The 27,219-nt window shown below is 29.6% G+C and overlaps 1 protein-coding gene across 15 annotated transcripts in view; it reads right to left on the minus strand.

Annotated features, from left to right (window-relative positions):
- The window catches only part of LOC122502398 (CUGBP Elav-like family member 4), an 829,562-nt gene that overhangs the window by 310,483 nt on the left and 491,860 nt on the right, over positions 1–27,219 (minus strand). For all 15 annotated transcript variants that reach the window (XM_043612426.1, XM_043612431.1, XM_043612424.1 and 12 more), the window contains one exon: positions 8,212–8,291. In XM_043612426.1, the coding sequence (XP_043468361.1) occupies positions 8,212–8,291 (80 nt within the window). The remainder of the gene's footprint in view (positions 1–8,211; positions 8,292–27,219) is intronic.

Below are 27,219 nucleotides of genomic sequence, written 5' to 3' on the forward strand. Positions count from 1 at the left end.
ATAGTGGAAGGTCTAACTAAACTTGTTATCCGATGTCCTTTTCGATCTTTTGGTGGTTTAACATGCGTCGGAATTGACAAGTCCCTTCTCCTTTTGCTCGGCCTTTTACCACCAGAAAACCATCTGAAATTGTCTTTTGTGGAAAATTCCATAATATTTAAGTCGAAGTCTACTCTTAATTAACAAATACGAATATTACTCCTACCAATTCTTGATAACCTTTGTGCAAATATGTAGTCCTACATGATTTAAAATTTATAAAAATTAAAATAAATATAAGAAATAGAGTTAGGGGGTTGGCGCGCAGGGGGGTGAAGCCCCCTAGTATATATAATATAAGATGTCTGTAAAGGGTCGTTACCCTAGATCAAAATTTAGATCAAATCTAACCTATTTTTAACCTATACGCCAAACAACCGACCACATTAGAGTAACGACCTTTTACACAGGCCTTATGGGACTGTAGGTAAAAAAATACGTGACATTTGAACTAGGGTAATGGACCTTATAAGGATTGTTTTTTGAGAGCTATAGTACATAACCGTCCACGAGTATCAGGACGATTACACGCGACTCTATAAAAAAACATGTCATCACTTTTTGAATCATATCTCGTATAATCATATATAATAATCTTAAATACGGTTAGAAAGCTGATTAAATTTTGCGTAAAATAAGCCGTCTTTGAAGTCATTTCGTTAACTATTTTTTGAGTTGTAGAGTGAGAAAGAAATACAAAAAATTACTAAATTTTCTCATTTTTGACTCTTGACTTCAACTTTTTCAAAAATCTAAAAAAATTTAAATAAAAGTTTTTTAAAAACACAGAAATCTTCGTTAGAATTTCAGATTTAAAATAAGCCTTCGAAAATTAAAAAAGATTAATCCGTCTTCGATATACCATAACTCGTGAAACATCATTATTTATTATTTCCCAGCATAAATCCGTCCCTGTTTTCTCTCCCATTCGCAGCCACGCTAAGCTAGAATCGAGTCGTCACAGTTAAATTCAAATGCACCAATCGTCGAAACTCAGCTTCACATTTTTAATGATATATCGAAAAATATATCTACAGCTTACAATTTTTAACCGATTTGAGTGTTCTTTGTTTTAAATTAAAGGGGAATAAATTCTTAAGTCATCCCTCAAGGCCGATTTTTGATATTTTAATTCTTTATAATTTTTTTTAATCAAAGTTAACAAATTAATACCTACACTTTTTTAAAAAAAGACGTTTATTTTCTTATTCCGTTGTTGCACATGATCTAAATCATTTTAAATGTATCCAATATGACCACCAGATAAGTAATAAAGCATAAAATAATTTATTTCAAATGTTATAAACAATATACAGCCCAACAACGCGCAGGGCCAGTGCGCTGTAGAAGTTAATGCTTAATTTGACCACTTAAAAGTTCTTGTCTCACGTTTTGATCTATATATTTTTCTTAGAAAAAAACCTCACCTTTATGAAAAAAATTTAAAATAAAAAATGTCCATTTAATAAAAAAATGAAAATTTATTTTTTAATTTAATTTTTCAAGGTCAAAAATTGTTTTTTGTTTTTGTTTTTTTGTTTTAAAGAAACTACAATTTTTTCAAATATTCCATGTAAGATAAAAAATTTAAAGTTTGACCCCCTCCAGTTTTTACATTTGTTTAAATAAATTAATAATATTTGGTATTTTTAATTGTATCTAATAGGACTACTGTTTGTGCAAACTTTTAACCTGATCCCAAACATTTCAAATTTGGACCCGGATCACTTGAGGTGGAATGCCACATATTTTTTAACGTATAGGTCAAAAAATTGTTCAAATTTGACATAGATTTTGACGCCCACATATTTGGAAGCAGCTACACCAAACAATGCCATCAGTGGATTCAGAATAACTGGAATATGTCCCCTCAATCGTAATATATTTCATGAAGAGGAGTTTAATCCTGCAATAACTACGGACATTCAGAGAGTAGCAAGCGAATCGGCAGTTTCTAATGAGGAAGAAAGAAATTTACTGGTAAATATTGTTGTTATAAACGTGGAATCTTTGTATTAATCTTAATTTTCATAATATATAACATTATCTATACATTTAAACAAAACTAACTAAAAATAATTTTTCAGTAATCAATGTAAAAAGCGTCCCATAATTGTAATTATAGTCAGGGATTCGAACAGAATGGCAGTCTAATTAATAGAAAATATGAATTCTCTGAAAAGCTAAAGGAGTTTAATAATAATCAAAGGGGCCATCCATAAACTACGTTACCAATTTAGGAGGGAGAGGGTCCAAAAATTGAAATTTTTACATGTAACGCAATGGTAACGAGGGGGGAAGGGGGTCTAAAAAGTCTGAAAAATTTGTAACGTTGTTTATGGACGGCCCCAAATGATCGAAATGAAATCTGAAGTTCAGCAACTGAAATCTATTTAGCGAGTCTGAGCCAGGTGAAATGTGGATTCAATGTGCAATTCGTGAACAGTGTTTTCATAAAACTTGTGCTTCTGTGTCCAAAAAAATGTTACATTTCATTTGTAAAGATTGTTTATAAAACATATTTTACTTAAAATTAATGTCATTCTCATAATTATAAATAAAGTTGTTCAAATATAAAAACATAGTCTATTTTTATTAAATTTTATGCAGTATTAATTTAATTAATTTTTTGAAATATTTCTTAAAAAATTAATATTAGTTAATTCTTTATTTATTAATTCAAAATTTTACGTTTAGAAAAAAAATTTTTTTTTTAATGTTTATTAATTTTACAAATGTGGATCCACGACGGGGAGAGGGTCTGTCCTCATGGTATATGGACGACCCTCTAGATTATGTTCTTCAAAAAATATTTGCAAAACCCCACATTTTTTAGAGATCTGACAAAAAAGTTGTAAGTAAAAAAAATGTAAAATTTTTTCAATAAAAAAATTTTCAAAATCATTTTTCGTCCATAAATAATAAAATTTTTATGTTATTTCCATCATTAGTAAGTGCAAAATGAAATGATTTTAATTTTTGATGAATACGAACCCCTTACATTTAATAGTTTTTAAATAATAAAAATGTTTTTTTAAAAATTGAAAAATTTATGTTACGAAACCACATCGTGAATCACCTACTTTTTTTAGTTTTTATGTATATATTTGTTATTTTTCAGCAGATAGAACGAGTAACAAGAAATTTATATAGAAAAAGAATCAAATTGCCTTTCTAGTTAGTACTAGAAGGTACTGAACAAAGACCCAACCCACCTCCAACGTGTTCCCCCAAAAAACTCATTTTTAAAGTCGGTCGTTCGACCACTGAAGCGGTGGAAGCCCGCTTACAATAGTTTCATCACATACGAGGAAACAAAATTAAATTATCGCCGTCTACTCCACGGTAGAGCACTTTAAAAAAGGCTTTTTTGGGGAGGACACGTTGTTGGAGGAGGTCCGGATCTGGTTCAGTACCTTCTATTACCAACTAGAAAATCAATTTGACTCTATTTTGATATTAAAAACGCAATAAAGGCGATTTTGTTATTGTTTCCCATCCCTGGTTTTTTAAAAATAAATATGTTACGCGTTTTACGTATAACTTAGATGTGTCATCATGTTAAAATTTGATATTTGTAAATTTATAGGGGAGTGTGTCTAGGTATGAGACGGGTTTTATTATGACCCATAAATTGTGCATGGGTAAACGAACTTGTAAATAAAATATACAGTTCGAAAAGTAACTTAAATACGCAACTTTTATTCAAAGAAAGTATAGTGTTCAGATGAACTCAAAAAAGTTATGATTAATTTTCCGAGCACATCGCTTTTGTCAACAGAAAAAAATGTGTCCAGTGGTGAGACACTTATGAAAAAATGTTAAAATTTAAAAAGTTTGACATAAAACGTTATGTTTAGTAGAAATAATTAAATATATTAATAATATATATTATTATATACTAAATAATAATATTTATTCCACAAAATATGACTATCAAATAAACACAATTTAATAGTTTCAACCAGAGCATTAAAATTGATTTCTTCTGAATCAATTAACTTTTTTCCACTTGACATGCCCAAAAATACTAGAAAAAAATCAAAACAACATTTAAATAGTATGCCTGCAAAGTCGTATTTTTCATGCTGCCCAGATGCCGATTACGAATCTATTGTCGGTTTTTTAAAATTTTAAATGGCGGATCCAATATGGCGGACGACTTTTTTAAAAATCGATCCAATTTACCTGAAATTTCTTACTCGCGGGTTTTCAGGGTCGCTGATTACGAATCTAATGTCGGTTTTTCAAAATTCAAAATAGCGGATCTAATATGGCTGCCGATTTTTTAACAATTGATCCAATTTACCTGACATTTGTTACTCAGGGTTTTTCGGGGTTGCTGATTACAAATCTGATGACAGTTTTTCATAATTGAAAATGGCGGATCTAATATGGCGGACGACTTTTTTAAAAATCGATTCAAATTACTTGAAACCTGTTACAACTTTTTTAAAATCGATCAATATAAATTAAAAATATTTATTATTTTTATAAGATGGTGTATTCCACGTCAGTTCAACACAAAAAATTTTATTAGGTTTTGGGATTTGGTTGAACTTGGGTAGATTATATCCTCTGGTGGTAGTAAATAAAATCCCCAAGCGATTTTAAAAAATTTCAAAAATTGGCGGACATATTGGATTTTTAATTTTTTTGTACTTTTTTTTGAAAAATATATATCTCTGCTTCTTCTTAACGGATTTTATTTTATGACCTCTTAAATTGTTTGTATTGAAATATACTTTTATTTAAAAAATTAAAATTAAAAAAATTATTTAAATTTTTTGTTTAAAAAATTAATTTAATTTTTTGAAAAGCCATAGAAAAAATATGCTACCTTCAATTTTGATCATTTTTTTACCATTTGTAGCCATAAATGTGTTGAACTTGTCCTGAAATTTTTATCGTGGGACAGCCAGTAGTTTTTGAAAAAAAAAATAAAACGTAAATCCTCGCATAGCGCTGTAGCGCTCAATTTTAATGCCGCACGATTGTAAATGGAATTTTAATGAAAGTACGAGTTTTTATTAACCCTAGAACTAAAATATGATTTTTTTATGGACTAACGAAAAACTGGGGTGGTTTGGTACCCCAGATTTGAAACAATTGTAAAAGGTTACCTTTTTTGTAATTTTTTTAATTTGTCAACAATGTGGCTAATTTGAAAAAATTAAACGGATTTTAAAAGGTAAATAAAGACAATTTTATTTTGATTAAGGCAACTTGAAAATTTAAATATTATTTACAATATATACAAATGTTAAATGATTTTAAAATAGAATAAAAATTATTTATTACAAAGGAGGTTTCTATTTTTTACGGGGGAGTTTCCGAGGTCTTACAGTTTTTCTTTATTTACCTTTTAAAATCCGTTTAATTTTTTCAAATTAGCCACATTGTTGACAAATTAAAAAAATTACAAAAAAGGTAACCTTTTACAATTGTTTCAAATCTGGGGTACCAAACCACCCCAGTTTTTCGTTAGTCCATAAAAAAATCATATTTTAGTTCTAGGGTTAATAAAAACTCGTACTTTCATTAATATTCCATTTACAATCGTGCGGCATTAAAACTGAGCGCTACAGCGCTATGCGAGGATTTACGTTTTATTTTTTTTCTCAAAAACTACTGGCTGTCCCACGATGAAAATTTCAGGACAAGTTCAACACATTTATGGCTACAAATGGTAAAAAAATTATCAAAATTGAAGGTAGCATATTTCTTCTATGGCTTTTCAAAAAATTAAATTAATTTTTTAAACAAAAAATTAAATTAATTTTTTAAACAAAAAATTTAAATAATTTTTTTAATTTTAATTTTTTAAATAAAAGTATATTTCAATACGAACAATTTAAGAGGTCATAAACTAAAATCCGTTAAGAAGAAGCAGAGATATATATTTTTCAAAAAAAAGTACAAAAAAATTAAAAATCCAATATGTCCGCCAATTTTTGAAATTTTTTAAAATCGCTTAGGGATTTTATTTACTACCACCAGAGGATATAATCTACCCAATTTCAACCGAATCCCAAAACCTAATAAAATTTTTTGTGTTGAACTGACGTGAAATACACCAGATGATATAATATTGAAAACTAGTGATATTTGAAATAGATAAATGTGTACGTGATTTTTAAATTCCTTAGTTTATCTTTTTTATAAACATCTTATAACATTTGTCATCAGCTAGTATATTCATATGTATTAAAACAATTGATAAAATATAAAAAGTGCACAATGTCAAAGAATCCTGGAGACTTATGTTATTTATAAATATACTAGCTGATGACAAAGGTGTTTCTAAAAAAGGTAAACTGAGAAACTTGAAAATCACCTATAAATTTAAATATATTTCAAATGTCATTAGTTTTCAATATTATGTCATCTTATAAAAATAATAACTATTTTTAAGTCATATTGAAACCGACATCAGATTCGTAGTCAGCGACCTCGAAACCCCCCAAGGAACAAATTTCAGGTACATTAAATCAATTTTTAAAAAACTTGTCCGCCATATTGTATCCGCTATTTTAAATTTAAAAAAAGACATCAGATTCGTAATCAGCAAATTCTTATAATCCCCGAGTAACAAATTTCAGGTAAATTGGATAGATATTTAAAAAAGCCGTCCGCCATTTTGGATACGCCATTTTGAATTTTGATAAACCGACATCAGATTCGTTATCAGCGACCCCGAAAACCCCTGAGTAACAAGTTTCAGCCAAATTAAATGATTTTTTATTTTTGGCATTCTGGGCACATTTGTGACTGTCCACGAGAAAACAAGGCTTAGGTCCAAAAAATCAATTTTGATTTTTTTATAGTAATCGACAGATTTTATGTTGCTTTTTCAAATGCAAAAGTCAAAAGTTAAAAATATCAATTACTTTCGACAATATATCGTTTTAAAGATGGGTATGTTAAGCGCAGTTAACCTCAATCGTTGACTCTCTACGATAAAACACGGCTTAGGTCGAAAAAATCAATTTGAGTTTTTTACTGTAATCGACAGATTTTATGTTGCTTTTTCAAATGCAAAAGTCAGAAGTTAAAAACATCAATTACTTTCGACAATATATCGTTTTAAAGATGGGTATGTCAAGCGTAGTTAACTTCAATCGTAGTACTTCAATCGCTCGCCCTGTGAAATTCACGTTTGGGAGCTAAGCCTTGTTTTCTCGTGGACAGTCACATTTAGTATTTTGCAGCCGGCAGTTCTGGGGTTAAAATAACGTAAAATTCGAGACAAAAATAGTTTATTTTTGACTGTAATTCGAACCTGTTCTGTTGGTTAATTTAAAGAGGAACATTTTTTAACGAAAAATACTATTACCTTACAACAGTCGAATAATTTTTCATCAAATGAGATTAATGTTTCATAAAAGTAAAGTTCCTAAATGTGCGATTATCACAAATGGTTAATCATTTGAAGTAGAGTACCTAATTTACTTAAAAGTAAATCTAACGCAAAAGAGAGGAAATACTTCATGTTAACTTAATTATATCTAGAAGTTTCCTATCTTGTCCTAAGACCAGGATGTTCCGAAGCAGATTATGCAGATTTGTGTTTGGCGAGTCATTACTACTAGTATTTGCTGATGTGACGTGAACTTCTGCATGGACTTTGAAGCTTCAAGTCCTTTTTATTTCTATGGAGTCTCTGACCAAGCAATGTTATCTAACTATTCCTTCGTCCTCGCTTCGTACCCTAGGTAACTATAACTGCTTCATTGCCCAAGCTCCAGTTATTATTTTTATTTTCCGTCTCGTGATGTTTCTTCGTTCTTGCAATATAAACCCTGATAAAATCGTTTATTTTCCCTTTGCGACTCTTAAAATTGACTTGCCGTTGAAATTGAGGCAGTTCTGTTTACATGACGCTTTTGCTCTTGAAGATACTACTTGTTGTATCTACATTACTACAGGAATCAGTTGTTTCTAAAACATCTTAAATGATATTTCGAGAACAGGATATTTCTCGAGTGAATTCTACATTTTTTTGACTTGTTCTTTTTGTACAAAACATTTCTGACTAATTGCAAGCAATATTTGTATTACTTTTTTTACAGTGCCAATTGTTTTCTAAATGACTAGGAAAAGGAGATATATTGTTTTAAAGAAGAGTTTCTCGAATAAAATTTCATTTTATTGTAAGAATTATATACTCACCGGCATAGTTTGGCTACCGTGAAGAGAATTAATTGCCGCTTGTGCTTCTTGGTGCGATGAAAATTTAACGAATGCACAGCCTGAAACACATAAAAAATATATTTTTATAAAATATAAAAAATTACATAGTAAGGAAAATGTATTTTTAATATGTATAAAATAATTTTGCGTTGAGAATTCATTAGGTAACTATACGATAATTAAAATGTGCTCGTTATAAAGAGCACAACATTTGAGCTCAATGTTGTGTCAATATTGGTGGGCAATGTTAAGAAAACATGGACTCAACATTGATTATGTCCGCCCTATTCAACATTGCTTGTAAAAGTTGACCCAATATTCTTAGAGATAGAAATAGATTAAATAACAATAGTATGTAACTATACAATAGAATAATAAATTTAAATTTACTTCAGTTTATTGCATAGGAATAGTTTCCTAAATTTCAGAATATTCCACTGCATGAAATTTTTCTATGTGCCGTTTAACACTGGTGGTGTTAAACTTTGCAGGTCTTGATGATTGAGTATTTGAATCTGGTTTAAGTGGTCTCTTCGAATAATTCGAATAAGAATTTTTAGGTGTGTCAAGTGACATCTTACAAAGAAAATCAAGACATAATGAGAATAAGAAAAGATAAGACGATAAAAACAAAAATTAACTTAGCTGATCGAACATAAGACAACTTCATAAATAATGAGCATACGAGTTTCTCGTATGCCGTCCACTTTTTCAGTTAATTTATACTTGCTATGCGAATACTAAAATATGGTGGCAAATCTTTTATAGCATAGTCTAAACCTGGAGAGATTTTTTGCTTTACAATTATTTTTAGCTTCCCTGGTCTCTCCTCGTAATTCTTTACATCTCGTTCATTCAATCTTTTCTCCCTTTTTTCTCTCACTGCTTCTCATTTCCTAAGTTTTTTCCATCTTCACTCACTTTTGCGCAACGAAGCCGCCTGTTATCCTTTATTCTTTCACTCGGACGGTTCGCCTTTATTCCCTCTCCGCTGGTTGTAAAAATGGTAAGCCATTTAATAAATAATGTGTGTTTCGTAACTTTGTCAGCCTTTTTTAATCCCTAATTCTTTTGCATGTGCAAACCCTCTTGGTGCAGTATCATGATCGCAATATATATATATATATATATATATATATATAATTGCAGGGGCACACAGCGAAAGAATACTAATTCGTATCTCTCCACTGACGGAGTCCTAAATATATTGTATAGCATTCTTAAAACGTGTCTGTACCAATTAGAGGAATTCAAAGACCGCTCTGCCAGGATTTACTAGCCAAATTAATGGAATTAATTTGATCAGAATATTCCATCATTAGCATTTTTTGAGTCTCCAGCATAATTTCAGGCCATAGTTAAAAATTCTCTTAATCTATTCATGCGTTTTCTAAATTTATGATTCAAATCTTTTTGTAGAATCTATATTCCTGATAAAGAGTTTTTATCAGAGACCGACACAAAAATTTACAATCATGACGTGTAACAACACATTATGTGTACCAAAAGAATAATCGTAAAGTGACTTTTCTAAAAATTACGAATTTTTAGATTTTACAAAAATTTAAGAATTTTTTAAGCATCCGACTGCCATATTGAATCCGCCATTTTGAATATCTGCTTTTGTGGACCGGTGTGATTGAATAAGTTGAATTATTATAAAAAATTTAATACTATTTTGCTTTCTTCCATTTTTTTAAGTACTAACTATTATTTTAGTTTAAGTGAATTTAACAATCGGAACAATAATTTTTAAATATTAAGATGATGAAAAAAATCGATCACTCCGAGTCAGGATTATCAACCGAGTTATAGCATCATTATTATATATAATAATTTTTAAAGTTATGCAAAAAATCTTCATAATTTTTTAAATAGACGAAAAATCTTCATAATTTTTTAAATAGACGAAAAAATATAGCTTCTAAAAAATTGTCCAATATGCGATTTTGATTTAAGTTAAAATCAATTCAAGCTACAAGCTAACAATTTCACTACAAGTCAAGAAAACAACAATTGTAAAGCTGTTTCAGAATAGATATTAATAGCATGCTTTGAACATTTGCCAAATACTAAAGCTCCTTCGACCTTATGGTTCACTTACTCGATGATAAAAAAAATGATGCAACACAACTATGTAGTTGATATAAGTAAATAAGTCAACTTAAGAAAGGGACCGTCTATAAATTACGTAAGGCATTTTTCTTAAATTTTGATCCATGCACCCACGTCTGTAAAAATCTGCAAGTTTTCGAATCACTCACCCACCCTATCTTACGTAAGTTTTTGCTTATGTGTTTTTTACGAGAATTTATTAGAAGCATTTTAAAAAATTGTTTAATTAATAAAATTAATTAAAAAATAAATGTTTGGTGTTTAGTGTATAATTCTGTATTTCTTAAAATATACTTTTATATAAAATTAATTAAACATGTTTCACTTTGTTCAAAATAATATACATAAATTCTTCCTATTATTTAATAAATTAATTTTTTCGATTTTTGGAAGATGTATAAAATGTAAAAGAAAAAGAATCTTTTAATTTTTTATAAAATTGACGACATTTTGGTGATCTGGTTCACCACCATCATCAGGTAATTAGGTCTAAAGATTATGATATTAAATAAAATTTAAAAACAAACCATTATTTTTATTCTCCAAATATGTACTAAGATAGGCAAAAAAGTTTTTTTACATATTTATAATAAAAGATCTCAGAAATTTTTTTTAAATTTGGTCTCTTAAGATCCTTCTAAAGTGTAGTAGTACCTTATGTAAGGACCCTGATTAGAATTATTAAATTTGAAAGAAATAAATTTTTAATGTCTTTTTCCAAAAATTTTGATTGTCTGATAGCGTTCGGCTGGACCTGCTACTACTTAAAAATGGAAATAAAATTTTATATTCTTCAAGATTGTGTAAGGCTGAGGCCCCACTAGAACTAAGATAATTTTCTGAAGATTATAATGATTAAATTTGGAAGTAATAAATTTTTAATTTCTTTTTCACTAAATTTTGATGGTCTAGTAGCGTTCGGGTGAGGGTGATATTACTTAAAAATTGAAATAAAATTTTCTGTTCTTCAGGATTTTGTAAGGCTCAGTCCTTACCTGAACTAAGGTAATTTTCAGATGACTAGAATAATTAAATTTAGAAGAAATAAATTTTTAAAGCTTTTTTCTCAAAATTTTGATTGTCTGACAGCGTTTGGGTGGACCTGCTACTACTCAAAAATTGAAATAAAAATTTTAGTTCTTCAAGATTGTATAGGGCTGTGTCCCTACTAGAACTTCGCTAATTTTCAGATGACTTATGACTACAAAAATTAAATATCAAAGAAATAAATTTTTAATGTCTTTTTCTCAAAATATTGATTGTCTGACAGCGATCGGGTGGACCTGCTACTACTTAAAAATTGAAATATAATTTTGCGTTCTTCAAAATTGTGTAGGGCTGAGTCCGCACTAGAACTCAGGTAATTTTCAGATGATTAGAATTATTGAATTTGGAAGTAATAAATTTTTAATGTCTTTTTACCAAATTTTGATTGTGTGATAGCGTTCGGGTGAGAGTTCTACTACTTAAAAATTGAAATAAAATTTTATATTTTTAAGGATTGTGTAGGGCTGAGTCCTTACTAAAACTCAGGTAATTTTCAGATGATTAGAATTATTGAATTTAGAAGTAATAAATTTTGAATGTCTTTTTTACAAAATTTTGATTGTCTGACAGCGTTCGGGTGATGGTGCTACTACTTTAAAATTGAAATAAAATTTTATATTTTTAAGCATTGTGTAGGGCTTAGTTCCAACTAGAACTTAGATAATTTTCAGACGATTAGAATTATTGAATTTGGAAGTAGTACATTTTTAATGTCTTTTTCTCAAAATTTTTATTGTCTAATTGCGTTAGGGTGGACCTGCTACTACTTAAAAATTGAAATATAATTTTGTTTTCTTCAAAATTGTGTAGGGCTGAGTCCCTACTAGAATTCATGTAATTTTCAAATGTCTAGAATAATTAAATTTGGAAGAAATAAATTTTGAATGCCTTTTTCTCAAAATTTTGATTGTCTGATAGCGTTAGGGTGGACCTGCTACTACTTAAAAATTGAAATATAATTTTGTGTTCCTCAAGATTGTGTAGGGCTGATTCCCCACTAGAACTCAGGTATTTTTCAGACGATTAGAATTATTGAATTTGGAAGTAATAAATTTTTAATTTCTTTTTTACATAATTTTTATTGTTTGATAGAGTTCGGGTGGAACTGCTACTACTTAAAAATTTAAATGAAAATGTTCTATTATTATTATTATGTTCTATTATTATTATTAATGTTTTATTATTATTATTAATGTTCTATTTTTTATAAAATTAACGACGTTAATTCGGTTGTTTGTTTCGCCACCATCATTAGGTCATTGGTTAAAACTAATTTTAATGCAGAAATTTAGCTGAGTAATATTAACATCTTTGGTTCTTACAAATATAATATAATATAATTATTGTAGAGACAGCATAACATGACTGGAAAATTTCTGAAATTTATTGAAGTATACGAAAATATGTCTTACCGTAAACTGGGGCTATTAGGAACACCGGGGCTATTAGGAACAAAATTCTGTTTTTGGGTGGAGTTGATGCTATCGGCGCCGTTTATCGATAAATTGTGTTACTTGATTTTGAAAAATTGTTGCTGCAGTAACTGGCAACACTTTACAATGCAATAATTGTGATTATTAATTATTTTGTGAACAATGGTAGCTTGTAAGTGACTTAATATGTTTTAGTGAAGTTTCAAACGTGGAAAACATTTGATTGCTGAGGTAAGTTGTTTCATTTTTAACTTCTCAAAGTGATTGTTTTTTAATAATGGGATTACTTATGGGAAACTTTATTGAGTTCACTAAGTAATAAATACGTTTATTTTGTATTTACAGTAAGATTTTAGAAACAAAAACCAAAATTCACAAACGGCGGGTATATAAGGATGTTGGTACCGACAAGTCGCAAAAAACTACCAGTGATTCCATCATCGACCTCAACTGATGATGCCAGCAACGTTTAAAACACACATTCGCTCTTTTAGTTTTGTTTTTACATTTGTTTTATATTCTGTGTTTACTTTCGAGCAATAAAAAATAACTTCTTTAACTTAAAATACGTTTTCTAATGGTTTTTACCGCCTTGTTCCTAATAGCCCCATTTTATAATTTCGAAAAAATGCGTCTCTTTTTTGTCTTTTTTGTTTAAAATTCCAGCTCTGATCAAGGCAATTATTTAACCCTTCAATGTGCTCGCCAAGATCAAGAAAAAAAACAAAAAATTAAGGCAATATATCAATACAAAAAAAAGTTGCAAGACTTTAAAGTTGAAATCTGTTCCTAATAGCCCCAGTTTACGGTACGTAAGAAATTCGTTTAACCATGTATGTACCCACCCATGTAAGTTAACATAGAAAAATTTTTTACTCTGCCCCCCACCCAAATGACCTTACGTAATTTATGGACGTCCCCAAATTACTTAGAAGTACTTGCCAAAAATTTTCAATACAAAAAAGAAAAAATTCTGATGCTAGATGAAATTAAGAAATTTTTACAAAATGCCCTCGATGAACAGTATTTAAACAGAAGATAATTTTTAAACTTAGATAAATATATATTTTACACTTCAGAAGTAGGATACTAGTGTATCTGAATTCATTTTGTGATTGATTGTCGTTAAGTAGTTGCGCTTAGTCATGTGAACGTTTTTTCGTTTGTGGAATCATGGATAATTTTTCGTAGCCATAATGGCTGCCAAGGAACTCAAGTCGGTTTCTTTCGTTCATCCTCCTAATGACTGACAAAGATAAAACATCTGTTGATACTCTGTTGAAACTTTCTGGCAAATTTCCAGAAGGTAGTGTTAGTTAATCTGATGTGTCTTTCCAACTTCTCGGTGGACGAAAATTCATGTTACAGGAAGTTAAAAGTGATCAACAACAATCTAATGAACCGCAAGGAACATCGGACGTTGCATCAACCGAAATGTCACAATTGTTGTCAACAGTGACAAAATTGGTACTTGGCCAATTTATCTGAAATAAGAGACTGGCAGTCGTTTCGGAAAGCTTTTAATAATACATTTTTTATCGAAAAATCAGTGACAGAAAGATTTAAAGAAATGCTTGATCGATGTCAGGGTCCTAACGAAAATACGCGGGAATATTTTTTTGACAAATTACGATTATGCAGTTTTAGGATTTTCCTGCGACGAAATTAAGACACAAATGGCTATTAGATTGTAGTTGGGAGAAATAAGTACAGTTTTCGTCGATAAGAGCCATTTTGATATTGACGATTTATTGAGAAATAAATAAATTAATAATAAATTTAAGCCTAGTTGCTTTATATAAATAATAAAACAGAGTTAATTAAATCAAAAAATGAAATTTGCAGCGTTACTCAAGGTACAAGTTTCAATTCTTATGCGTATAAATTTTATGGCATAGAACGAAATAATCTCAAACGATGGTAAATTATAGTTTACTTACTGTAGAATGTATTAAAGGCTAAAAAAAGATGTGGTCCTAATTATAATGAAATAGTTGTACTTGAAAATAGCGTTACTCATTATTTTTGAATATTAAAATTTCTAGAAACTTTATACAATATATTTTGCGGCGATTAATCAATTAAAATTTTTCAAAATAGTTCTTCTTCCTCTTGATTAGACAAAACAGTCTAGGTATTATAGAATAATGTGTCTTCAGAAATAAAGAAAGTATTAAGATAACTATCACTTTACACTTGAACGTGAAAGCACATCTGCAGATTGAAATAAAATAAATTGAAAACTTGAGTGATTATTAAAAAGCGTTATTATAATTCTTGTATTCAGTTGCCAAATTCTATCTCTAATTTATAATGTTTCAAAATTGAAAATTACAAAATATTTTTAATCATTAATTCATTAGGTCCATTATGAACGTACCAGACAATGTGAAAAATTGAATAACTTTTCATTTGTTATATTTTTAAATTTTCTTCATAATTAATATACGTAATATCCGTTTCATGGTTGAAATAATTTAAATTACAGATTTAGAATCATACAGGCCAAATTGAAATTATTTATTAATTATTTATAAATACATTAATATTGATTGTCTTCTGGCAATAATTATAATTTATAACATTTTATAATGTAAAATATTTTGCACATATTACAGAAATATATAAATGGCTCAAGATTGGGAGCCAACACAACCTTTATTGTATAAATGATAAATTCATTGATCAATATTTTACTGACATAAAAAAGGTTAATTGTTGTATTTAAGAATAATTTATTATTCTATTATTTATAAACTTTGATATTAATTGATTCCTCTAAATAATGAACGAATTTTTTAATCTAGTTATTATTCATATCATTATGTGCAAGCGGAAATAATGCACTTTGAAAGAAAGAAAATTAGTTCGATAAAAAGTTTGATGATAGAAATTACTTTTTCTGATGTTTAATGTGGAGTATATTCTCTCTCAAAAGTTTGGGCAATTCTTGAGACTCTTCTGAAAGAGTTTTAAAAATCAAACGGTCTAAAATTTTCTGAAAAGGAAGTAGAAAAGAAAGAAGGGTGTGGGCGTAAGATGGTAAAAGAAGAGCCTGCAAGTCGTGGAAATAAAGGACTCGAATTTCTCGAAAGTTTGATAGTCGAGCCCCAAAGCTCATACCCTCCAAGTCCAGAACTATGTTTGCTCGTTGAACAGCAACGAACAACAAACACTGGGCAAACCGCTTGCTGAAACTCCTTCTAGTGTAAGGATGGGCTTTGAGTACTTTACCCGAGAGATCACCTCTTTACCCTCCTATCCCTTTTCTACCGAATAGATCAATAACTCTGTGAGACTTTCCATTCGTATATTTGATTACTCGGCAAACATGTCGAAGTTTATAGCGTTGTGGCACCGACTTCAAAACACATTCACGTTTAATTCTTTTATTAAAAAATAATAATTCCTGTCTATTATTAGATTCTGACCTCATAATAGAAAAGGTTCATAAAAGCTGATTAAATACCTATGTGGAAATTGCTCTACTTTTTTTCATTTAAAATCGGGCGGTATAATTGGGACCCGATTCCGTAGTCAATTTAGACCTTTTTTAATAAGGTTCCTACTGGGTACAGAACCCTATTAAAACAGTTATGGCAATAGACCATGTACCTCCCTCCTAGCGGTTATAGTATTTTCACGTGTAGATTACAGGAAAAATACAACGAATATGAATGGAGTTGATCTTCATAGTGCTTTCAGGGAAAAACTATTTTTACATGATTAAAAATAATTTTACCACTGCTAGTTCTCCCAATTCTTAATCTAATGGACTGACGTTATGCATTCTAATATATATTTTCACGAGTATATTTTAGAAAAATATATCCATGTCCTATCCTACCGTTTGCAGTTCCAAACATTTGCATACTTATTCATTTTTACATTTAGATTATAGGAAAAATATATCGTAAATGATTGGAGTTTCAATACGAGTTTATCTTGCACTTGTTCGATTTTTTAACCTTAAAACCACACAGAAATCTCTATTTAACCTCTTCTGATCTTCTAATATAGTAGAATATTACAATTCTGAAGTGTTTCAGTACAAAAGTAAAACACTGAATTTCTTCACCAACTGTAAACATAAAAAATTTATGATCAACATTAATAAATAACGGCGACTTAATAATTATAATAATATTATGTAATAATATAGAAACCCCCCTTCGCGAGTCAACCCCTTTATCTTGAAAATATAAATTTGAATTTTTTCCATATAAAGTTTTAGAAACGTGACTTACATTATAATTTGACCTCAATTTTTAGGGTAATAGGGACTTGGAGAGATTTTCTCTCAAGGTGTAAATCTTGAGTGTAATAGAGGCTTGTGCAGTTTTTCTCTCAAGATTTAATTTGTCGTCATACAATTCATCTCCTTTTCTGGAATCCAAGTATATATTAGAGGAGTGTAAGGTATGGTGGCGTGTAAGATATGGTGGCGGACTTGTCAAATCTGGCATGTAACGTCACATCTAAAGCGCCTTATCACTATAGTCGATGTCTTTTATCTTGATGACATTTTATAAGCAGTAGTATTAATGATCAAACGCGTGCTTTGTACTTTAAGTGATTTTGAATAAAAAAGTAGTAAAAAAAAGAAAAAAAGTTTTATTGGATATGTGTGTTAACAGTGCCAGAGTGAAGATTTTTTGAAAATTGAGTCTAGTAAATGTATGGAACGTATTGTTTAGACCTTGGAAAACAGTTTTTTGTATTTTACATTTTTCTCAATTCGCGCTGTATGAAAGTAACACCATCGTATTTTCATCAATAGCTTGTAAGGTATGATGGCGCAATTTTTGCAACGTACAGTGGCAGATCATTTTTTGCACGAGTTTCAATTGTCTTTGCATTTTTTGTGTACTAATGCCTCATGTGCTCTAACGCAACAATTCTCGAATATGTGACACTTGCGGTCTTCTCTTATTCTAGTTGCGTTAAAACAGCCACCAGCTACTTCACATGTCCAAATTGTAACCATAACTGAAGTGAAACTTTTTTTTCTATAATGTAAAATCATCAGTTTTTTCTCTTTTTGTTATCTTCCATCATTTATAGTAGTTTTAATAAATAATTTTAACATCTACAAAATATTTTAGTAAAATACACCAAATGCGCCACCATACCTTACAACTTTCAAAAATAAAAAAAATCAGTTTTTTGCGCCAAGAGCTGTAAAATTTTACTGATTTTAAATTTTAACAGCCACTTCTGACAGAAATATGCTTAATAGATGTCAGCAACTGCCTGCTTTTGAAATTTTGAAAAATATTGTTTTTTTGAGAGAGAGAGACGAAAAAAAGAAAGTGTCCGCCACCATACCTTACACTCCCCTAAGTAAATGAATATTTTATTAACGGCATATGATTATTGAATATTTCTTCTGGATTTTAGCCCATTTCATTAAAATTAAATAACAAATTAAATATTTTTCTGTTTACTAATTACTTATTTAAATTTAAATTAATTAATTAAATATCTTACAATAACCTAAACGTACCCGACCTAAATTTAGAGTGGTAGAAAAGTAGGGTTGTTGTCCCTGTAGGTCAAAACTGCCTTAAAATTGATCTAAATTTTGAGGTCAGGGAAGGTCAGAGAGAGTTCTTTCGTCTTATCTTAGCCTGTAGGTCAAAAAATATTAAAACAGCGTCGGTGGCGATATTTGTTTGTAATATTCTACCCGTAGAATATTTTAAAAATAGATGTCAGTTTATGACAACTTTTTTAAGGGGGTACCCCAGTTGTAACGTTTAAAAGAAGTGTATTTTTCAAAAATTTCTTCCTAATAAACCAGAAAACTTTTTTTAAAATACTATTTATTACCTAAAAGTACATACATAAGGCTTTAATTTAAGATGAAAAAAAAATTTTTTTATCCAAAACTTTTTGAGATATGAGCCATTGAAGTGGCGCCTTCGGAAAAAACATGAATTGCGGTGACAAGCATTCCGCAAGTATAGTTCGTCTGAAATGCAAAAATGAAATTGATTTACATTTATTATAAGATTATCTAGTTCCTGATCGAAGGATTTCTTTTTTATGCAAAACTTTTTTCCTACAGCTGTAAATCGACTTTCATTTTTTAACCAAAATCATGCTAATGACTTTGACAGGATGCCATTTTGTCAAATATTTTTTTTTAAATCCTTCGATCGGGAACTAGATAATCTTATAATAAATGTAAATCGTTTCACTCTTCACTGGCGAGAAAACCTATTAGACGGGTGGTCCAGGCAAATGCGAGTACTCCTAATTTTCAAGTCGCTCTGTAGGCGCAAAATTCAGTATTTAAGTTTGTCAGGGAAAATTTGTAAGAGAAATTTACGAAAATGTAAAAACACTTGTATAGCCAAGTATGTAAGGCTGAAGACAGGTGTATAAACCAATAAATAATAAATGTAAATCAATTTCATTTTTGCATTTCAGACGAACTATACTTACGGAATGCTTGTCACCGCAATTCATGTTTTTTTCCGAAGGCGCCACTTCAATGGCTCATATCTCAGAAAGTGTTGGATAAAACAATTTTTTTTTTCATCTTAAATTAAATCCTTATGTATGTACTTTTAGGTAATAAATAGTATTTTTAAAAAAGTTTTCTGGTTTATTAGGAAGAAATTTTTGAAAAATACACTTCTTTTAAACGTTACAACTGGGGTACCCCCTTAAACTGAAACCTAGTATTAAGATTACGTTAATTCTTTATATGGGTGATTCTCCGCGTAGCGTACAATTTAATGTCCCTCATGTTTTTTAAGAAATCAGTTTCATATATTCTAATAAATTTAACGTGAATAACTTATTTCCATGATAACAAATAAATATCTATAGTAGTTTTCATTTAAAAGTTTATAATTTTACTTAAAAATCTGTTTTAAGGTGCCAAAACGTCATGGTGTAATCAGTCCCTACTACCATTTCATATATAAAATGTTATTTTTTTAGTGAAATATAATGATAAATATAATGAATATTGACATTTTCTTATTGTCTAAATTAGTAGAATTGAGAAAAACAAAACACTTGTGGAAAAAAAATTTATTTTTTAATATTTTTGTAGATATTTCTTGTCCCCCGTTTTCGCGTCATGGTATCATTACTTTGTAAAATTGCCTAATTTACATAAAAAATCAAATCGAAAAATTCCATAACATTAATAAAAAGCATTAATAAACTCTCCTAAGTAAATTACTAAAAAAGAAATTAATAAAAAAAATTATTTTTCTGTTTTATATGTGTTACAAGCATGAAAGTTGCATAGGGAATCACAGAATCGTCATGGTCGAATCATAATATATTTGCAATAAAATGAATAATTATTTATATTTTACCTCAAAACAAGTTTAGTAGTATAAAGTAAGTGAAAACAAAATACGTGGAAAAAAATAATTTTTGAAATCGATAATAATTTGCTTAAAAAATTAGTTTTTCTTGTGCGTCATGGTCGAATCAGAGCGTCATGGTGTAATCAATTTTACATGGGTGTTTATTGTAAAAAAGAAAATTATAATTATTTTGTCTGGCCCACCACGAATATTTCGTTCTTGAATATTGAACTTTAAAATTCTATATCGACTTTTACTTAATTTGAAAAAAAAATTTCAAAAATAGTAAAATCCAAATTGTGCGCTACGCGGAGAATCACCCATATTATGAAGTATGTGCCTATAGACTTTTTATAACTGCATTTTTAGTCCTATTTCAGGGTCAACTCTATATTGAGAACTTTATCAAATAATTAAAAATGAAACAAAAAATATTTTTGATGAAAGTTTTGACAAGATTCAAACATCACAGGAAATCTAAGGACCTTAATAGTTTTCTATATTTTTCCCTACCAGAAACTTACTAGATCGTACTTTTAGCTAAGGAAAGTAAAGAAAATTGCTAAACGGAAGGAATCCTATATCCGCCATTTTGTAAAAAAGGTAGAAAATAAATTTTTTTATTTTTTTAAAGTTGCTTAATAAAATGGTACATATTAGTTGCCAACAATAATTTAAAATTGTACTCACAAAAAAATTTTGAAAAACACCCTTTTTTAAGCCTTCAACCAGGTATAACCCCTTAATAAAAATAATTTTTATTTAGATATACACAGAAAAAAATGCAAATGGTAAAAACAACCTCATTTGTGTAGTTAGAAAAAAAGTAGTTAAAACTACCATATTCAGCAGCATTTTAACTACACTTCCTCAGTTAGTGGAACCAAAATGAAGTAGTTGGTTTTATGTAGTTAAAATAACTACTTTACGTAGTTGAAATAACTAACAGATGCTTGTAAATGGCTCAACTATAGTGTAGTAGTAAAAACTATTGTTAAAAATAGTTAATTTTACTATTGTGGTAGCAAAAATAACTATTTTGTATTAGTTGCAAACAAAAAGAGACTTACTGTTTTTATATAGTAAATACAACCTCTGAAAGTTGTTACTTTTATGATTTATGTAGTTAAAACAACTATTTCTTACTAGTTGCAGAGAAAGAAAGAAATTTACTGTTTTCATATAGTAAAATCAATTGTTGAAAATAGTTATTTTTACTATTTATGCAGTTGAAACGATCATTTTTTTTCTACAGAGAAAAAACGTGAGTGGTAAAAGCATCCACATATGTGCAGTTAAAAAAATATAGTTAAAACTACCATATTCAGCAGCATTTCAACTAAACTTCCATAGTTAGTGGAACTAAAATTGAATAGTAGGTTTTATGTAGTTAAAATTACTACTACACGTTATGATTGTAAATAACTTAACAATAGTGCAGTAGTTAAAAGTACTGTTAAAAATAGTTATTTTCGGAATTTCTGCAGTAGAAATATCCATTTCTTGCTATTTGCAAAATAAATTAAAATTTACTGTTCCAAAGAGTAAAAACAACCGCTGGAATTTGTTATTTTTGTGTTTAATGTAGTTAAAAGAACCAATTCTTACTAGCTTTTAATAATTTATCTCTATGGTGGTAAGAAACATTTATTTTGATAACTACAAAAGTCATAAAAGTAACAATTTTTATGTTATTTTTACTACATGAAAATAGTAAGTTTAATTTTTTTATAACTAGTAAAAAGTGGATAATTTTACTACAGAAATTCTGAAAATAACTATTTTCAACAGTACTTTTAACTACTGCACTATCGTTGAGTCATTTAAAATCATATGCTGGCTACATTTCAACTAAGACCTTGAGCTTAAAAAATTAGTTACTGCAACTAAACGGAGTAGTTATTATGACTGAATCTAAGAAGAATGTCCTCAAGTACGATGCCAGTCATCGTAGCGTGCGAGCGCGGTTAGGTGGTTAGGTTATCGGTTTGCGAATGTTAGGGTCGTGCGTTCAATCCCCGGCGTTTGGGGATTTTTCTCTGTTAGGTGTATAAGAATTTAATATATAAAGTATATATGAACAAAAATAGGTAAGAGAAAATATAAAAAAATGGACCTCAATAATAATAAAAAACAAATAAATAATTTCATTTTACTACTTTAAATAGTTAATTTAACTATTTTTTACAGTTGTTACAACTACAATTTGTTACGGACGCCTATAGAAACTATGAAAATTTAGTAACTGCAACTAAATGAAGCAGTTAGTATGACTAACAACAAATAGTTAAGATAACTGTTTTAGTAGTTAAATTTACTGTAAAAATGGTATTTATTACTACATTTTACAGTTAGACTAACTATTCTGTCATAGTTCATTTTACTAAATAATCTTACGGGCGCCTATAGGAACTACAGGAAATAGTAAAAAAGTAGTCAAATTTACCATATTTTTTTTTTGTGTGTAAACGCGTGCAGATTTTTAAATTATGCAATTTAAATATGTCGAATTCAACAAAAATAATTATTTATTATTTAATTAACAGTGTAAGAATTTACCATTATTTTTTATTCTTACATAACTTAATGAGAGTATAATATTGTAGAATTTAATATGTAGTGTAAAATTTTGTAATAATGATTTTCATTTATAGAAAATAGAGATTTTTGTAAGATTTATCGGTATAATTTAAGAAAGTTAATATTATTTTTATTTTATTACCTACTGTATGCAAGATTTAACATTTAGCATGGTTCACATTCTCTACAAAAATATATACTTTCCAATAAGAAACTTTCCCTGAAAAATGCGAATCATTTAAATTTTATAAATAGGGGAGAGTCCTACAGTACCGTCACCTTAAGGTGGGTACCGAATCCTCGGTTTTAGTACGAGTTCTACTCGCACTTGTCCGATTTGTTTAAAAATGGTTTTATTTACGGCGCAGTGTGAATCAATTTTTATGCATGATATCTGTTTAAAAAATCAATTTTGACAGCTAATTTATTTTGTTGTTGACAATATCGCTATATTTTTGTAAAGTAGAGTGTTTGAGCTTTAATTTAACTCCTATAACAAGTATCTAGCACGTTGGATTTACTCGGTAAAAATTTTCAAAAACTGACAAAAACGTAATTTTTAGAAATTTTACCCCCACTTTTCGTTGCCAGATTCGGATTCAGCGCAACATAAACTACAAGAAATTACTTCTCGATCTCAAACAACGGAAATTTTTATTTTTTTGCAGGCTTGTGTAATCAATACGAAATATAACAAAAATAATATTTCATATTGATTATTATTTATTACAATTAATTAAATTAGAGTTTTTTAAATTTTAAATAAAAGTGAGAGCTTTATAAAACGCATACACAATATGAAATAAGAATGTTTCCTTTATTAAAACGACGCAGTTTTTGAATCTGATACATTAAGCATCTAAGAGTAAACACACAAAATAATCAAATTGAACCTTATGAGTCATTTCATTTAAATTGTCATTGTCAGCGTCAACAAAAGTTGAAGTACACTGAGGGTGGAGTCCCATGGCAGCGTTTTGCGTTGCGTTTTGTAACTAGGCCATGAGTGCAAATATGGCGAACCTATATCTTCATCTCTCTCACACTCATGGCCTAGTTACAAAACGCAACGCAAAACGGTGCCATGGGACGGCATCCTGAAAGAATTTTAGAGACGCATGCATATCCCCTAATCGCCAAGTCGTCGAATAATCAAATAGTCGAATGCCAAGTAATCGAATGGACAAAACGTCGAATGCTAAAAACATCGAATCAGCATTTAGTCGAATGCTAAAAACATCGAATTGTCAATACGTCGAATGTTCAAAAAGTCGAATGATAAAAACGTCGAATGCTAAAAACATCGAATCGTCCATTCGTCGAATGCTTAAATAGTCGAAACGCCATCTGTTCGAATTATCAAGTAGTAGAATGGTAAAGTTGTCGAATGTTCAAAACGTCGAATCGTCATCTGTTCGAATTGCCAAGTAGTAGAATGGTAAAGTAGTCGAATGGACAAAAAGTCGAAACGCCATCTGTTCGAATTATCAAGTAGTAGAATGGTAAAGTTGTTGAATGTTCAAAACATCAAATCGTCATTTAGTCGAATGCTAAAAACATCGAATCTTCATTTAATCGAATGCTAAAAACTACTACTTGGCAATTCGAACAGATGACGATTCGACGTTTTGAACATTCGACAACTTTACCATTCTACTACTTGATAATTCGAACACATGGCGTTTCGACTATTTAAGCATTCGACGAATGGACTATTCGATGGTTTTACCATTCGACTAAATGACGATTCGACGTTTTGAGCATTCGACGTTTTGAACATTCGACGTTTTTAGCATTCGACGTTTTAAACATTCGACGTTTTAAACATTCGACGAATTGAGAATTCGATGTTTTTAGCATTCGATTAACTGAAGATTCGATATTTTTAGCATTCGACTACATGACGATTCGATGTTTTTAGCATTCGACGTTTTGAACATTCGTCGTATTGACAATTCGATGTTTTTAACATTCGACGAATTGATAATTCGACGTTTTGAACATTCGTCGTATTCAGCGATGGATAAATGTAACAAACTCGAGGTTTTCTACGTATGTTACATAAATAAGTAACATACGTAACAAATTGTCGCAAACGTAGCAAACGTAGCAAACATCAAAAATGCGTCATAACCTCACTTTTGTGTTAAACACGTTGTTTTGTTGTATTAAGCCTATAACTGGAAGGAAAGTAGCTCAAATTATTTATAAAAAATATAATAATCAGGCTAATAAAATAATTATAAGATCAATAATTTGTAGTTACATGTATAAAGTATATAAATTTCCAGTAGAATGATTTTGGATTCAATAAATTAAGTTATAAAAATTTAATGTAATAGATATCCTGTAGAAAGTCTTATAACGTATAAATTAAGTAACGGATTTTTTATATTTTTAGGAACAGGAAAACAATCTAAAATGGAATTATCAAAAAAAGACTTTAGTCTGGAAATGTTTTTTTTGGATGCAACATTCCATTTACAGTTGTGAAGTCGGATTTTTTAAAAAAATTTATAAACACTTTAAATCCGAACTACTTTCCACCTACAAGGAAAACTCTAACCAATACTATTTTGAAAAAAATATATAACAAAATGTTGACTGATAATTCATCCATTAGGAATGAGCATAGTGTGTTGTTGTTAGATGGTTGGAAAAATACAGCAAAAAACGAAAAATATGTTGTTGGGATTCTTCACAATGCTTTAGGTGAGAAATTGTTTCTCCATTGCTGGGATTTCACTGATAAAACAGCCTCATCATTAATCGAAGTAGTGGAAGAAGCCAGGGTATATGCAAAAGATATTTACAATACGGATATATACGCCGTTGTTACCGATAACGCTTCAGCAATGACATGTATGGGAAAAAATATAGAACTTTTGTTTACGACGTGCAGCAGCCACAGTGGGAATTTATTAGCAAAGTCAATGGTTGAGTCTTCCTTCACCGAGAAAATTACTATTGTATTAAAAGAATTCAAATCTTCTAGTTTAGAAAGACAAATTCTCAATTTAGGTGGACGAAGAATTTCTTTGCCAGGTGACACACGCTGGTGCTCATATAGAGATTCCTATAGATGTTATCTTGCCAATTTACTTCCCATGAGGAATGTTATCTCAAGAAAATTTATAACAATTTTATTGCAAAAAAACACACTTTTTTACGAAAAAAAAATTTTTCAATTATTATTTTGACATGGAAAACTAAAGAATATGGTCTCCAAAGCACAAAATATCGCGTCCTCGAACTCTCAGCTATAAAAATCCATAATTACTTTTTTTTTAATTCAAGATGGCGGATATAAAATTGGCCATTTTTCCAAAATGCAAAAGGCCAAAAAAAATTTCGGGTAATGTTTTTCAAAAGTTATTAGATTTGCTTAAAAATGGTTACTCGGGGGTTTTTGGGGTCGCTGATTACGAATCTGATGTTGCTTTTTTAAAATTCAAAATGGCGGGTCCAATATGGGGGACGTATTTTTTAAAAAGTGATTGGATTTGCTTTAAAATAGTTACTCGGGGGTTTTTAAGGTCGCTGATTACGAATCTGATATCACTTTTTCAAAATTCAAAATGGCGAATCTAATATGGCGGAAATTTTTTTAAAAAGTAATTGTATTTGCTTGAAAATGATCATTTGGGGGTTTTTGAGGATGCTGATTACGAATCTAACATCAGAACAATATTATGTTTACCCTCCATGTCCGTTAACCGTCAACAAAATTTTATTGACGTTGTCCAGCTCTTACCACAAGGAGGTCGACGTGCAAAAAAGACACTTTTTTTATTTAAATTTTTTTTTGGATTTTCCTTAAAAAAATATTGCCACTATCATGCAAAGTGCAACAAGGACACAAAAATTGTGCATTCAATGTGGCATAAATATGTGCGTCAATAAAATTTTGTTGACGGCTAACGGACGTGGAGGATAAACATAATATTGTTCAGAAGTCAGATTCGTAATTAGCATCCTCAAAAACCGTCGAATGACCATTTTTAAGCAAATACAATTACTTTTAAAAAATTGTACGCCATATTGGATTCAACATTTTTAATTTTAAAAAAATGACATCAGATTCGTAATCAGCGACCTTAAAACCCCCCGAGTAACTATTTTAAAGCAAATCCAATCACTTTTCAAAAAATACGTCCCCCATATTGGACCCGCCATTTTGAATTTTAAAAAAGCAACATCAGATTCGTAATCAGCGACCCCAAAAACTCCCGAGTAACCATTTTCAAGCAAATCTAATAACTTTTGAAAAACATTACCCGAAATTTTTTTTGGCCTTTTGCATTTTGGAAAAATGGCCATTTTCATATCCGCCATCTTGAATTTAAAAAAAAGTAATTATGGATTTTTATAGCTGAGTGTTCGAGGACGAGATATTTTGTGCTTTGGAGACCATATTCTTTAGTTTTTCATGTGAAAATAATAATTGAAAAATTTTTTTTCGTAAAAAAGTGTGTTTT

This window comes from Leptopilina heterotoma, unplaced genomic scaffold (genome assembly GCF_015476425.1).
Source record: "Leptopilina heterotoma isolate Lh14 unplaced genomic scaffold, ASM1547642v1 Lhet_228, whole genome shotgun sequence".
NCBI lineage: Eukaryota > Metazoa > Arthropoda > Insecta > Hymenoptera > Figitidae > Leptopilina > Leptopilina heterotoma.